This window comes from Bos grunniens, chromosome 9, assembly GCF_055505025.1.
Source record: "Bos grunniens cultivar Pamir isolate PY7600 chromosome 9, Bosgru_T2T1.0, whole genome shotgun sequence".
Lineage (NCBI taxonomy): Eukaryota > Metazoa > Chordata > Mammalia > Artiodactyla > Bovidae > Bos > Bos grunniens.
In genome coordinates, this window is record NC_141173.1 from 45,984,815 (window position 1) to 46,001,649 (window position 16,835).

At 37.3% G+C, this 16,835-nt stretch overlaps 1 protein-coding gene across 5 annotated transcripts in view; it reads right to left on the minus strand.

Annotated features, from left to right (window-relative positions):
* The window catches only part of LIN28B (lin-28 RNA binding posttranscriptional regulator B), a 142,211-nt gene extending 126,152 nt beyond the window's left edge, over positions 1–16,059 (minus strand). For 3 of the 5 annotated variants that reach the window (XM_086317545.1, XM_086317543.1, XM_086317548.1), the window contains exons 1-2: positions 15,924–16,059; positions 6,956–7,004 (exon numbers count right to left, since the gene is read on the minus strand). Coding sequence is in view for 3 of the 5 variants with exons in the window: in XM_086317543.1 (XP_086173669.1) it covers positions 6,956–6,989 (34 nt within the window). In the remaining 2 variants the exon portion in view is untranslated. Of the gene's footprint in view, positions 1–6,955; positions 7,005–15,025; positions 15,850–15,923 lie in introns of those variants that run through there. The other 2 variants (XM_086317546.1, XM_086317544.1) reach the window with 1 other exon arrangement.
* Positions 16,060–16,835: the final 776 nt, after the last annotated feature.

Consider the following 16,835-nt stretch of genomic DNA (forward strand, 5'->3'; position numbering starts at 1 on the left):
TTTCATCTATGCTGACATCAAAATAATTTATGAATGAACACGAAAAACTCAAACATGTTATCTTAAAGACAATTTGGGACGCTTCTTTACGATAAATCAGAATGCCGATTTCGTGCTTTTACTTAAACACAATGGAGGGTCCTTGTGAATCGTCGATTTAGAGAAACGGCACATTCATATATGTGCACACGCGTGCCTTACACACAAGCCTGTCTAAATAATCTCATTTAGGGGGGGAAAGCCATTTAAATAAAGCAACCGATGTTATGCTCCCCCCCCCCACCCCAAGAATTCAACTGATCAGTAACAACAAACCTGCTTAGGATGCAAATTTCACATTTAACTCAATTCTTAGAGGAAAATATGTAATTTACAAAGGATCTAATTGAACCTAATTACACATCCATGAAACTTTATATAATGGTAATCTACACCCACAGTAAGAGAAATGCACACAAGTACCTGATTGTGCCCTGAAATATTTTTCAAATTTAAAATAAAATCCTACCGGAAAAATCGCTATCACCTTCATGCAGTCAAATAGTGTTTAGGTTTACCGTTTCGGAACATTTTGGAGGGGGTTGGTAAGGAATTGTACTTCACAGGTTTCTCCGCCATCTCTTTCCGGGGGAGGAGATGTGATTAATGACTTCCTAAATAACAGCCCAGTTTTCCAGCCTAACATAGAGTGAACCTCAATCAGTGGCGATTGTTCCCCAAGAGCAAGGCGACGTATGTATGGGCAGGGAGGGGGAGGGGAGCGCCAGGCAGGCGAGGTGAAGAGGAGCCAGAGAAAGAGGTGGGGGAGAAACAGCGGGCGAGGGTGGGGGGAGGGGTGAAAAAGAGGGGCCAGTGGGAGGAAAAAGGTAAATTCACATCTTATTGACTGGACCCTGACATTTTAAAAGTGCACTACCAGTGGATACAAGAGTTGAATAAACGAAAATTTAATAACGGATTAGGCTCCTACCGTCCCTTCCACGGCCAGCACCCCAGTTTCAAAATGCTTATCCTTTTACCTTTCAGATTGTTACAAACGATTGTTGATTACTAGATGCTGACACCAATATTGCCTCCCTCATCGACTACTACAGTAAATACTACAGATCAACTGGAAATGCTTGATTTCCTTTAGAATATAAAATAACACCGGTCTTTGAAACATTTAAACGCACCACCACCCTTTCCCCACCCCACCCCCCATTTTCTTAAACAAGCAGTTTACCGAGAAACTGTACAGATACCACTTCCCTTCGGCAAAGCTACCGAGTTTACCCTCCCCCACCAAACCCGCAATCCACCTCCCCCCCAACACACTCCTAACTCTTAACACTGTTTCACACAAACTAAAACGTAGGGATTCTGAGTCCAAAAGCTTTGGAAAACCCACAGAATCCACCTATTTACACCTCCTCCCCATATTAAACAATGAAATGGACAATTATACTAATTAGTTCAGATCTGAAATAAATGGATGTATATAAATGTTATTTTCAGCTGTTTGTGGTAAAAGGCTTCATTGGAGACTGATGAATTTGAAAAGATTTTTCGTCTGTTTCTTTCTTTTGTTGTTTCTCAAGAAAGGGAGCAAAGCTATCTCATTTTATTTACTTTGGTGGAGAGGGGGAGATAACCATGTGCCAGCTGGTAGGGAGGAAAGAAAAAGTATAAAAATGCAAATTATTTTGCAAGAGTCCCAAAAGCTTTTAGCTCTTAAAAAAAAATTGCTAACATTTGGCATTACTTTATTAGAAATCAACCGATTACACTGACCTATAATGAAATAACTTTAACAATGGTACTCCAGGTTAAATGTTTTGAATAATAGGAAATATAAAAATTAATTTAAATCAATAGTGGGGGTTTTAATATTTTAAATGAATCACTTTTAAAAATCAACATCTGATAATAGAAAAACATGAAAATTAACACAAATTGAGGAAATGTCACTATTTATGTAAAATTATAAAATTCACAGGCAGTGTAATTTAGTTTTGTCACTGACACACATCTGATAAACAATATTTTGTTTGTTTTTAATCAGAAAATGGACTAATCAGCATAAACTCAGAAACATGTAGGTGGGTTCTGAATTCTTATTTGTTCAATATGATGAAATTCAAACCTATAAATACATAGATGAAAAGTGGGAAATACCATAAGTGAACCACATTGGATGATATGCGTTATGAGATTCAGTTTAGCCGGAATAGGGGCCTCCAGTATTAGTGGAATTAAGGTAGGGTTCACTGGACTGGTCACTGGTGTCAGAGGTTATCGACTCATTCATTTCCTGAGAGGGACATCGGCCTTTCAAGTCGCGTAGAAAGCTTTTTCCAACCGGGAACTTTGAGAAATCCTCTAACATTCATTCACAGAGAATTTAAGGCAAATGCATTTACATACCTGGGGGAGGGAGGGGGAATGTGGAGAGTAAAAGAAAGGAAAGGAGGGGAGAGGAGAGGGAGAAGCAGGGAAGGGAAAGGGTAGGGAGGGAAGAGAAAGGAGACAGTGACATAGAAAATACCAGTTTCCATTTCAGGGATATGGCACTGTCTTTGAAAATAGACTCATCTTTTCCTGCTCCCTGCCCTCAATCTTTTGAGCCTAAGATCCTTGTTTAAAACTAACCATAATCTTTTTAAGCTCATAGAGTTCTTTCACCTAAAATGGTCCCTTGAATCTCCTAGAACGCTTTCCAATTTGTCACCTTCCTGAAGTCTTCTGGTTTTAATTTTTGTCTCATTTCCTACTTGTTTTTAGTGCCAGAAAGACCTGTGCTTGACTCAAAACGCATGTTTTATACTTGTGGAAGCCAAATGTTTCAGTAGCTTGATTTATCATACTTCTTTCAAAATGTCTTTAAAATGAGTTCAAGTAGCTACAAAGAATCCTCAATGCACTAAGGGTAAAAAAAAAAAAAAAAAAAGGAAATAACCTATTAAACCCCGTTGGTTATCACAATCTAAAATTTCTACAGTTATGAAACGAAATACACAATTTTTTCTTTCTTTTAAAAATTCCAACAGTACAATGCAAGGAGCCGAAAAAGGTTCCAGAGCCCACCGTTGTTGTTTTCAAGTAAAAGCAATGAGTGACTTCTATACAGCTGAAACAATGCTTCGGTTCTTCTTAAAACTAGGAGGAGGGGCTGCGGCACCATGGCGAGCGGCTCCACCCGTGCTCCCCTCCCGGCAAATGAGGCCGGGGTCTGCAGCCCGCTCTGCCCTCGCAGCCGCGGAGTTTCACGCGCAGTCCCGCGCCCCAAGGTCGCCGAGACCCCCAGGTCAGCGGATCTGCCCCTTCCCTCCACCGCCCGCCCTTGCCACTTCCTCTCCCCTTTCTCTCTTCAGTCACCTTTTCCTTTATTCACCACATCACCACCTCAGTTCTAGAAGTTGAGTCCTTCCAAGAAGGGTGAGGATTTTTCACTAGTTAGGGTACTTTCACATTTGTCATTTTGTCCCAACCAAATGAACACCGAACAAAAGGAACCCTTGCCTCCACTGGGATGGAGGCAACGTTTGGCACAATCTGCTACCTTCATTGCATTTCCACACATATATCATTTATAATCTGATCTCTTCTTCTGTGATGTGTCAAAGTCTCCGCAATCAGAAAAGTGAAGTCGGGGGATGGGGGGCGGTTATCAGAAGCGGCCAAGAAAAGGAGCACCCCACCCCCTACTCCCCGACCAGGCCGTGCCTAAAATGGAGCTGTCTTCAGACCCCTGGCGCCGCCGTCCTTTCGGGAAGCCACGAAAACGTCGCCGTGCGCCTTTGGAGGGTCAAGAAAAGCCGTCTGTGGGGAAGGCGGTGGGGGGCAAGGGAGTGGAGGGCGACCAGGGGCGATTTTAGGGAACCCCTTCTCTGGCCGCGGCGTGAGGTTTCCCGCGCAAAAGCTGCGGACCCGCACGTCGGGCAAACTGTTGCCGATCCCTCCCACTGCGTTTCAGTAAACTCCTTTACCGGCAAGTAACTTTCTTGAAATTCTTACAATACGGAGTCAAATGAAAGGAGTGCCTCTGCTGTTGATCTTACAACAGAGGCACTTTAGAATATGGGGGCTATTTGTTTTTTTTTCCCCAAAGAGCACAATTCCGTTCTCATTTAATTTCCTTATCTGAAAGCAAAATGCTCTGTCTTAACACAATTGTTCCGATTTGGTAATTTTTACACAGCTATAAAAACCTCTTAAAATTTTTCCTTAAATATTTTAACATAGTTCCCCAGGTATAATGAAATAAAATTACAGAAATACAGAAAACAATAGCATTTTAAGTTTGCCAGACAAATTGCCTCTATAGTTCAAGCATTGAACAACAATGCTTGAAAACAACCATTTGCAAACGTTTTCTTCATTTTGGTTAGTTAAGTATTTAGAACAACAAAATTATTTCAGAAAGGGGATATTACTTTAACACCATCATTTTATAAAAGTTTATTTTTTAAAACGAATAGCAAAAAATCACTGTTAACATACTTCAACTGAAACAAAAAAATAAAAATTTTATTATCACTCCTCCCAAATATTTTCTGAATTGTCCTAAACAAACACTTGGCTATGTAATTTTAATTATGACAGCAGTATGTTAGAGAAATCATTTAGTAATAAGCATTTAGAAATCATTTAGTAATAAGCATTTAGTTATTTTACCTTGCCCAGAATAGCACAAAATGAAGGTTGTGTTTTATTTGAAATGAGTCCCATGTTTTTCACCTGTACTACTTGAACAGTTATGCTTCATAATTTAAAGATCTTGTGCAATAAATATTGAGTCTACAGAAATGACACTAAATAATGTAAGCATACAATTTTTTCCCCTCTGAAAGCAATGAATCAAAGTTTATTCTTTAAAACTTAAATCTCATCAAAACAAATAATTAAGAATAGGGGCTGTTTCCTAGGTATTTCCTTTAATGTCTTCATTTTCAGTTTATTTCAGGGAAAAGAATAGGTAGGAGGAAAATGGAAAGGGAAAAAACACTACAAGAGTAAAAGATGAGGCAAATGAGAAGAAATCTTCAGGCTCTAAAGATGTGTGTGTGAGAGGAAAATTTGTGGAGAAAAAGCATCCAGCTACAAACTGGAGGCCAGAGTTCTGGTCCCATTTAATGACCTTGTGACCCTGGATCATTAAGCTTCTCCAGCCCTCAGTTTCCTTACCTGCAAAGTGAGGACCTTGGAGCAGTTGACATTCAAGTTTTAGGCATAAATGTAATCTCTGACAATAATCTTTCTTTTGGGGAAAGCGCAACCTCTCCCTGGCCAACCCCTTTTTAATCACAAGGAAACACAGACATGAAACTTTATTGCACTCACTTAACACATTGGTGTTAACATTACTTCCAGCAGAAGAGAAAAGGGCCTCTGGACTGCCTCCAGTATGCCCCCAGAGGAAAACCACAATCCAAGAGTAAGGGGAAACTAGTTGGTAAATTAATATATTGTGGCAACTTTTCAGAATCTTCTTTTTCATGGTACTCTTTAGAGCATCACCTCTATGTCAAAGGATTCACTCTAGAAAAAAAGTAAAGTGCTGTCAAAAGACAATGCCAATCAGTGGTCTACTCACTAAACCTTTTGATCCCTAATGCTTTCCTCTCTCTACCTACAATCCTGTATTTGATAAGCTTAATACTAGACTAATATCTTTCTACTTGTACTTATAAATGCTCATGAACTCTGTCATCTTATAGCTTTTAAGAGTTTTGATAGCATTAGTCAAGAGAAGAGCCAAGACATTAAATCCACAAGAGCAGAAGCCAGAATAACACGTTATCGCATGCATGAGTGCTCAGGGGCTCAGTGGGTCCAACTCTTTGCAACCCCATGGACTGAAGCCCACCAGGCTCCTCTGTCCATGGAATTTTCCAGGCAAGAAAACTGGGTTGCCATTTCCTCTGCCAGGGGATCTTTCCCACCCAGGGATCAAACCCCCATCTCCTGTGTCTTCTGCATGGCAGGTAGATTGTTTTACTGCTGAACCAAGGGGGAAGCCTGGCAATACACTGTTACTAATAAAACCATTTGGAAAGAAGAGTGCTGTCAGTTTTCAGTTAGTTTCAGTAATACAAGAGAATATTTATACATCAAAAACCTAGGTTTTAAAGTACACCTAAACAAATGAAAGGGTATGTATTTTTGAAGTGTTAGGTTTAAGATGTTAAAAGTTCACATGACACATTTTGTATTAATAGTATGTTAGTTGCTTAGACATGTCCACTCTTCACAGCTCCATGGACTGTAGCCCGCCAGGCTCCTCTGTACAAGGAATTCTCCAGGCAAGAATACTAGAGTGGGTAGCCATTCCCTTCTCCAGGGGAATCTTCCTGACACAGGGATCAAACCAGGTCTCCTGCATTGCAGGAGGAATCTTTACTAATTGAGCCTCCATAGAAGCCTATCAATAATATAATGAGCAACTAATTTGATACAAACTGGTGAAAAGCAAAATAAATGGGACTGTCCTAGATTAGGAAAATTCTCTAATCTCCTGAAAAAATGGCTACTATATAGGACTATTTATCTTATAGTAAATTATTTTAAAACAGCAGCAAGTCTCTATCGTTAATTTAACAAATACTTGTGAGGCCTCCTTTCAAAATGAACTTACAAAAGGACTTACAAAAATGAACAAGCCACAACTACTTTTTATTCAGGTCCATAAACATTTAAATATTATCTATTTTGCCTGAGACAGGGAAAAAGCAACCACAAAATTCAATACTGCTAAAATTAGGAGGAAAAAGAGTTAATTAGAAGATTTCACCCTTGCAATTCTGGTGGGAGTACTAGTTTATAAATGAAGTGATCCGGAGTACAGTAGAATATATGGTGCCCATCGTGCCACAGTGGAGAATTTCTAAGAGCTGTCACATTTTCTCATATGCCTCCAGTGATCTTTTTAAATAAATGTTAGTTAAGTAAAAATGTAATTGAAAAAAAGACTAACCTGGGGCTGATGAAACCTGGTTGAATGACCTCATTGTCTTCTGAAGAACCTAAAATCAGAGAGCTCAAGTCAGTACTACATTAATTGCTCATTTAATTGACTCTTCTTCAGCTTAATGGCTCATTAGAAAGCAGTAAAATGCTTAGGTTTTGACTCTGTGAAGCGACCTGTAAACTTTTCTCTTTTTACAATGTAAGACTCACCTAGCAAAATTAGATAACCAATTGGCATAAACTTGCCTTTCATTCCAATTCAAGGACAGTATTTTTAAAAACGTTCTAAAACCTATTAAGATGCAAAGATTTCAGAAACGATGCAGTTTAAAAATTTTTTAATATTTAATTTTACACTGCAATTCAAGAATCCCATTCTTCTTTAATCACAGTTAACAATGAACCCAACCCACAATATTGTGTTCCTTGATGAACTTATTTGACTATTCTCTTCAGACATCTTTTAGAAGATAAATCATGAGACTCTAATTGTGATACTACACCACTGATCCTGGGTCTATTACATATAAATAATTTTGAAGAAAAAATTAACTTTAATGGTGGTAAATTTAATCACTGAATAAATTTAACTAAAGGAATCTAATGTGCATTAACACAGATTTTAAAGAAAAAAGTTCTTTTTAAAAAAAATGAGTAAGTAATGATTTTCAAATATATCCACTGGCAGATGTCACGGTACAATAAAACTTGCAATAAAGAGGTCACCCAGTAATGAAATACAACAACTGCAACAAAAACTCCTGATGACCACTGAATTATTATTTTTATCTTCAGGTCAGAGTTATTATGGCTTGCAAAATAGATTGGTTTGAATATGCATCCACTCACCTGCTACTACCAGGATGTCATTCCCCTCTTAACTAAGTTTTATACTCTATATCTACTAAATCAATTCACAAAAAATAAATCATTATGTGTAAATTCTCAAGTCACAATCTCATTTTTTTCTCAAAGCAAAATGGAGGGTTTTCCCAAATTCAGAGTTCTACTGAATGTTGACACAAGATTTTTCTTACAAAGGATGACAACCCCACTGAGTAAGATTTGAAAAGAATAGAGGCAGAATATGAACAAAAGGCACGTGAACCTCTGTTTATTAAATCCTTCAGTTATCCTCTGTTTACAACCAAAATACAGAGATAATGACAGATCCTAATGTTAACAAAATTCATTATCAAAACTTACTGAAGTTCTTTTCCTTTACATTGAGCCTATATTAATTTTACACATTTGGTTTATGTGAGGGTATATTTAAATATTATACATAAATTTCAGCAAAACCTAGCTCATATTTTTCTAATAGCCCACAGCCCAGGCTTAATTTTCTCTGCTTATATTTACAAAAAAGTTCAAAATAACATATTCAAAAGCTGTGATAAAAACAGAAAATGTTTGCAAAAATTATTTTTTCAAATAATTCAGGTGCAAAATTACCATAAATGATAGATCTAATAAACTAAACATCAAATAGTATAAGAATTAGCTAAATAACATCATTCAATTTTAAGATTTCTAACTAAGAGCTTTCTGGATTTAATGAAATCCAGTCAATCTGAATGATAAAGATGTTCAGATTTTTCACTATTCAAACTTACATGTGATGTTTTCAGTTATTGATAGTTTTAACGTTATCATCCTTTTCAAAGGAAAAGGTGGAATTATTTCAAAGATATCAATATATTCCAATGATGTTAAATAATGATTTAAAAATTTTCAAAAACAAAAGTTAGAAGAGAAAGTACAATTGTTTAAATACGAGTATTAAAATCTACCTATATGAACAACTATGATAGGAATGATAGATTAATGTTATATAAAATATTCATAATATTAAATGTTCATATTCTTACTATAGGTGACTATTTTTTGAAAAGAAATAATAATGATAAATAATGAAAATAATTCTTTAATGGCAATGAAATATTCCCAAAACAGCTTTTTGTTATTTTATACATAGGCATTTTTATTACAATGCATTTATCTGCCCCTTCACTAGAATACTCCCTAATTATCATTTACATCTCCACTTGGCCCTCTTTTTCTCACTGTTCCATACTGAGTACAATGCCTCTACCATCCAGCACTGTACTGTAGTTAACTCTAAGTGCTCAAGAAGATGCTGTTCGCTCTCCCAACTTAACTCTATGCTCTATGGTGGGAAGGAGAGTGTATATTTAGCTCATCATTGTAATCCTAACATTCTTTAGTGTTTAATACATTTTTTTTAAATTAATCAATGACAATGAACTTCTGAACCTGGGTTGACTATCTCTAGGATGCCTTTTATGAATTAAATGGACATATAAACAAACTTTTCTTATAAACTATCTTTTAAGAGAATGTGATACACAATCATTGATTATTGTAAAAAAAAAAATATGCACATATAAAGTGACTTCAATAATTTTATTTTAAATATACCATAGACTTACCAATATAAAATTGCCTAATTTAACACCATTCATTACAAACACTCGATTTCATATTTCCTCATAGTAAAATATGTAAAATAATATTCTCAAGTACATTACATAATGTTGTTAATCCACTATTGTAACTATTCATTATAAAAGAAAACGATTACTACTATGCATTATACACTATAATTTATTTAAACTGACATGCTGTTAAGCCCAGAGAATTGAGTAATAATAAATAAAATACTGCTACATATTATTGAGAACTTTATTTAAATTCAATTTACATCATGTTAGCTTTTACTTCTAATATTAATAAAATGCAACAGTAACTTCAGGTTGGCAAAGAATGGTTTAGTAATCAAGAATATTCACCATAATAAAAGCAAATTTATTTCATTATTCTCATCACCATAATTTCTCAACATCTACAAAAAGTTAACAAATTTTTGTTTCTTATCATTAGTATTTTCAAAATAATGTAAGCATAAAGTACATTATAGTTTGCTAAATATTCACTTCATGCATGGCTTATAAAAAATCACAGTCTATTTACAGTATGTCTCAATCTGTCTTTGTAAAGCAAAGTAGGCAGGAATGTGACTTTCCTTGCTTAGAAAGTTAGTTGGGGGTAAAGTTTTTAAATGATTACTTAAAGGCACACAGCAAACCTAGTACAAACACCAGAGTGAACACAGTACAAATATCAAAGTAATACTAAAGCACAGTATTTATTTACACTTACTATAACTTAAATATAGCAGATACACATATGAAATAAAACATTACATGTGGAAGTTCAACGCTGACACTAATGTGTGCACTTTATGAAAAATATTTTCTTAAACTGTCCTGTAAAGGAATGTTTCAAGGTAGGAAATGTTTCAGTGTAATTATATTTTTACAAATTAGTCAATAGATTAAATTCAAATGCCACCTAAGCAAAATCAGGGTAAATTATTGTGTAATTTAACTCAACATCCTACTATAACTTCAGAAAAAACTGAAAATGCTACACCTTCAACTATACACAGATACAGAAAATTTAAAGAAATAACCTATTTGAAACTGAAGTTAAGACAAATATTTACTTGTGACTTTATGTAATTGTTTTCCTGTTAAAACAGGAAACCTCACTGAACTATTTTGAAATTATCTTTAGAGAATGGAAAAAAAAATCAGTATCACTTTAGAAAACATTTCAAAATTATATTTTTTATATTTACGAAGCAAAAATTACTTTTTATAATATATTTTAAAAAGTTAACCTTAGAGGCTAGTACTTGTCATACTGCTACTCGATCAGAGATGATTTTAACTTTATTGACCATTTTACATATTGAAATTTTATTGATTTCACATAAAATATGGGCAGCTCTAGTCTTCTCTGCAACTACTGTAGTGAAAGATAATATATAATAGAAAATAAAAAATTTCAAAGAGTAATCATTTAAGTCAACTGGCATATTGTCAAGATTGTTTAAAGGTACCAACCATAGTACAAATAATTGGTAAACACAATTCTTCAGCTTAAATGTGAATGTTGTAACACAACTAAGCCATGGCACAGTTGGGTTTGCTAATGCAAATAGTTTGTATTTTCTACCATATCAAACAACAGTTTTATACAATAAAGCTCACAGCTGAGTCATTTGTTGAGGTCATATTGAATAGGAGGAAAAAATTAGTGGTTTTAAATTTAAAAGAGTCAAAATAATGGCAGAAGTCCCATCTTTAAGAAGCTGATCACATATATTTTGACGGCTTACCATAACTTTAAGACAAAACTTTAAAATTACTTCAATTTTTTTTTTTTTGGATAGGTAAGAAGCAGATTTATTTAGAGAAACATACTCCACGGACAGTGTGGGCATCTCAGAAAGCGAGAGCAGCCCCAGGGCATGGGGCTGTCGGTTTTTATAGGAGTGGGTAATTTCAAGGGCTAATGAGTGGGAGGAGTATTCCAGCTAGGGGAGCTTCTTGATACAATAAACAAAACTGATTTTAAGTAAACCTGAATATTTCTACATAAGTACAATATTAACAAGAAAATTTTATTTGATATACATTTTAAGTTTTGATATACATTAATGATTAAAATTTTATATCACAAGAGATTAACAACTAAATGAAAACTTGGTGCACTTGAAATAGTTTCAATAAACACTTTATAAAGATCAAGAGATGTTTTAGAGGCTGCTCACTTTTACATCACAGCCAGTGACCAAATAGTGTAATAAATGTAATTTTTTTTTTAATCAGGATTTTAACTAGCAAAGGAGATTATACCAAAAATGTAATGCAAAAAAAACAAAACATAATTTATACATGTTTTCTAAAATTTTTAATCTATAAAAAAGTAAATTTTGTTTTTAACTTACACAGTATAAGCTACTTAGCTGAAATGTTTTTGTAGTGCCTGAAAGAAATGTTACATAAAAGAACTGTTTGAAAAATATAAATATAGTATTTTGGCTCTCACATTCCCCAATAAGAAATATTGATTTGAAAATTTATAAAAAACTTAAAACATGTTTTCCCACCAATAGAACTGGCCATTCAATGCTAAGTCCTTTTTCCTATATAATTAGGCTTTTGTTCAGCCATGAAAAAACTAGAAACTGATTGCTTGAAATGAGCTGCATGCCCTTTGTCCTGGTTTGTCACCTTTGACCCTCAATTTGATGATCCTGCATGTCAACCCATTCTATTTTTAGGAAAATAATGTCAAAGTTCTATGCCTAAAATAGTACTTTTTACTGAAATATTAAACACATTACAACATTCCTTTCAGGTAATTTCTATAATGGTTTCATATTAGTGTTATTTTCACACAATACAGAACACAATAATATTGTTAGAGGTGACAGCCTGGTGTTTATCTTGCTTTAAACAATAGAAAATTCCCACAAAATGCTAATTCAAGATTATTATAATTTCAAATTTATATTTTTCTCTTTATTTAAAAATGCATATATGATTATTATTTCTAGTAGAACTTATTTCATGAGTCATTTAATTTTATTATTTTGGTAACCACATGTTTTGATGTTGGTTTTCACAGTGCCACTTTGACAGTGATATAAAACCAAGTCAAAAATTGCAAATAGCAAATTCATACTGAAGTTTACAGTGGTGTTCCCTAGAATTGGACAGTTTTTGAGAAAACTCACTAGTCTCTTAAATTGGTTTTAAAATCTTGTCTTCATCTGTTAAGTGGCAACTTGCAAAGAAAGAGAAAACCTCTAGCACTGATCCCATTGATTTTACTGACACTACCCAAAATCAATGTTATATTAATATACTTCAGAGATGAAATTTCTCTATCACAATTTTTGGTTGATTTTAATGATTACCAAATTTCATCTGGGTAAAAAGAATATATAAAAAATTATGTATGAGATATATATTATATTTTCTTACAGTGATGATGCTATTTGAACATCTACGCTATTTCTGTGTGCAGTTTTCAGTCAGATTTAGCAATGGCCAACATGGCTGTCTTGGTTCAGCACTATGGTCAGCGACTTCATAGAGAGTCAGTGTCAGAGAAATCCAACACATTGTACACGTTTATACTGGGTAAGTTTCTCAAACCAATATGATTCTATACTCCATACATTCCTAGATATGAGCATATAAATCAATTTTAAGTATTGTAAAGTATTTTTAGTTATGTGTGACAAAGTAGAAATTCTTTACTATGTGGTTCATCAAAAACAGTTCAAAAACAACACTTACTTACAATCCAAACACAGTTCCTTCAAAAGACAAGAAAATCAAGTACAGGCTCTAAAGCAATTAAATATAAAACCTTAGAAGTATTTATGACTACAGATTTTTAAAAGAAAATAATATTCTATTAAAATTACCAAATAAGAAAACTCTTTAGTTGACCAAAATTTTGTATAGTCCCTTTCATAATCAATAGCTTAATTACTTCTGAACTGATTCATCTCTAAATCTCCATTTTCCTTTTTCTCCAATCAGTTCCACTATGGATTAAGATAAATGTTAACAGATCATTTCCTGACTCGCGCTTCCTAATAAGGTCCCCCAAATTGGCAGTTTTGAATAGCATTTTGTTTAAAGAAATGTCAACTCTATACCTGAAGACTGTCATGAAGACCATTACCTGAAAACATGCATACAACATTTATTTAATAACTTATTTTTCTCTTAATTATGATTTGTAAATTACGATAGCAGTGTGTTATAAATACAAAACAGTTACATGATTAGATACCAAACATTATCAAACTATTAGGTAAGATCTGCTTAATCTCTTTGTTCAGCGTAAACAGGAAAAAAAAACGCTTATATCCACTGTATTTATTAAAATTCTAGTGTCTGTTTTTTTAATTTACATGTACAACACACTTTAAGTCATTCTGAAGATTAATTTTGAATACTACCATACTAAAACTTAATCTATTTCGCTTACACAGAAATATAGTTCACTTCATTTACCCCCATTAATACAATTTTTAATCTAAATCCTGATTAACTTCACAAATTTTTCATTGTTTCTGAAAGAAATTTGGCACAGACATATAATAAGACACTCTACAATTTGACAAGGATTAATGGGGCTTGATCGCTGAATTATTTGGTTCCAGATCTATTGAGGAGCATCAATAAACAGTTCTAATAACCAACATGAACTACGAATTGATTCATATCCTTAAATTCTCTCGATATTTTAATATCAAGCAATGATTAGCTGATCCTATTTGTAAAATGGGAAAGTCAAGTAAAGCATTTTATTCATTTTTAGTAACTTCCCCTCCCCAGCAAGTACTAGAAAGAGGCCTATGTCAATTTAATTCTTAAAGCTCTTTAGGAAATTTGGGCACACTGGATTGCCCTATTACACACATTCAGAGAGAAAGAATAATGGGAAGCAAGAGCTGTCCCCCAAATGAACAAGAATCTATTTAATCACTAATCTAAATGGAACATATTACCTATTGTGTTGTTAATTTATAATATGACTTCTCTACTACATTAGTGCAAACCCATAACAGAAAAAAACTAATGGCATAAATTCCATAATAATTAAATTTGTATTTTGAAAATCACACAAATTGGCATAAATTTCCAGTAGTTCAATTTAAAATTTTGAAGTTTCCCTTAAGTCCTTAAAAAATTAAACTGTGATGTTTCATAAGTTATTGTTGGACTTAAAAATATCCTTTACCATCAGATGCATTTTAAAAAGCGTTACTGCATTATCACCTAACTAAATACGCTAATAATCTGAACAAAAAAATGAAAGGATTTTTTTAATCCGAATAAATATCATTTTGTCATACTTTTCTAAGGATGGTGTTAAATGTTTTAAATTCATTCTAACATCAGTTGCCATGTGTAATTTTAACTTCCACAATATTTTGACCAAGAAATTAAAAACTGCAATAAAACACGAGTCTATTTTCACTTGCGTTAACAGCTATAGGGATAAAAATCCTCAATGGAGAATTTAGTTCTATGAGCAGTAATAATACTTGATAACGTTAATATCCTGTGGATGAAAACAAATCCACAGAGAGATCAGAAAGGAACTCAAGGAAACACAGGAACCTAAGATTTCAGTCTGTGTTACATGAAACAATTCAAAATGGCGGACTATTACTTACATTTAAAAATTTTCCGCAATGAGGGCACTAAATACATACTGCAAGATGTTACTCGAAAACACTCAATATTTACCAACGTGTAGTTTAAAAAAAAAAGTTTTGGGAGTACAAATCCTCATAAGGCACCCGCATTCAGTGTTCCAGCCAGTAGTCAGTTACTGTTCCTGCGAATGTATCGATTCTTCTTTGGCTTTTTTCTTTTTCAAAAGCAACCTAGATCCAAGTGCGTTTTTCTCTGTTCTCCTCAAATCCTTAATTTTAATTCATGAATTTACATTACCAATCCCGAAGCAAAAAGGATCCCCGACGCCTGCGGCTACAAAGCAGCTCCGCAGCGGAGTGCGCGAAGGGCAGGAGCGGACGCCCCCTGGCGGCGCAGCCCCGCGGGCCCGAGGCGCCCAAACTGGCCGCCAGGACTCCAGCCCGCGCCGCACCATCGCACCCCGAGTGGCCCGCACCCCCTCCCGACCCGGCCCGCCAGCTCCAGCGGCCCGGCGGCAAACCGCTACGGTGAGACCTGGCTGCCGCGTAGGCAATGCCGCGCCGGCACACAGCGCCGACCCAGCGGCTCGGAGCTGGGAGAGAAAGGTGTGAACCCGGAAGTACATCGCCTGCCCGCATCTCGGTGGGAAAACGGGGGCAATAAATCAGGGCCGGCGAAGGCAGGACACCGCTCCGGCTTCCGAACAACAACTTGCTGCGAGACCTGTTACTTCCCCACCTGGCCCCGTTCTTCCCCCTCCCTGGCGCTCACGCCTCCTCCCTTCTCCCGGCTGCGCCGCACCGAGCTCCCCTCGACGTTGCTCACGTGCCAGACCCGGGGCCGCGAGCGCCGTCGGCACCCGCGCGCACACCCAGCCCCTCGAACACTCGCCCGGCCGCGGGGCGCGCTGCTTACCTCCGGGGCCTCATGGTCGCGTTGCTCGCTCGGGCAGAGCGGGGGAGAGGGTGTGAGTACGTGTGTGGCGTTCAGTCCGGGGACGGGGCGGAGGAAGGGGCCTGGACTCTGTCACTTCCTGAGGGAGCGCGGCGGCCGGACACCCGGGATGCGCGCGGCGGGGCCGGGCCGCTCAGCACATTGTGAGCCGGCGAGGGGACGCGGCGCGGAGGGGCCGGGGAGCGAGGGCGGCGCTCGGCTGCCGGACTGGAATCCGCTGTCGCCGCCGCTCGGCCGCCACAGCCCGGCGGGGAGGAGGGGGCCGGGCCGGGGTGGGGGGAACCGCGGGGCGCGGCGGCGGCGGCGACACCAGACTGCTCGACTGGAGCCCTGCGTCAGGCGGCGGCACGCGCACACCTGCCCGCCGCCGCTCCGGGCCGCACTATTGGCTGTCCGCGCGGAGCGCGCGAGATTGAACTTTCCATTCATTCTTGGGCCTGCCGGGCGCGCGCGGCGGCGGCGGAGCTTTCACCGGGGGCTCTCGAGGACGCGCGCTGCCCGCCCCAACCGAAAGGCGCGTCCCCGCGCAGACTGTGGGCGCGCACGGTCGCTGCCGCCGGCTCTTCGAGTGGCGGTTGCGAGCGTCGGGGCCTGTCACTTGGGTCCCGCTGCGCGCTGCACGGGCTCCTGGAGGACCCTCAGCCGGCGGTCTCTGGGCTGCGCCTGGAAGGAGGCAGCAGCGAAACTGTAAGAAGGTACCAAATAGTATTTTCAGCCCCGTGTCTGCTCCTTAATCAACAAACCCTCTGGAGGTACTGGGAGATAATGAATTCCTAACGGCGGTTCAGAGCAGTGAGTAACGTATCTCAGAATCTAGTGAGCATCGTAGTGTCAGAAGTTTGGTGGAACCTAATATCAGTTCTACATTGTATT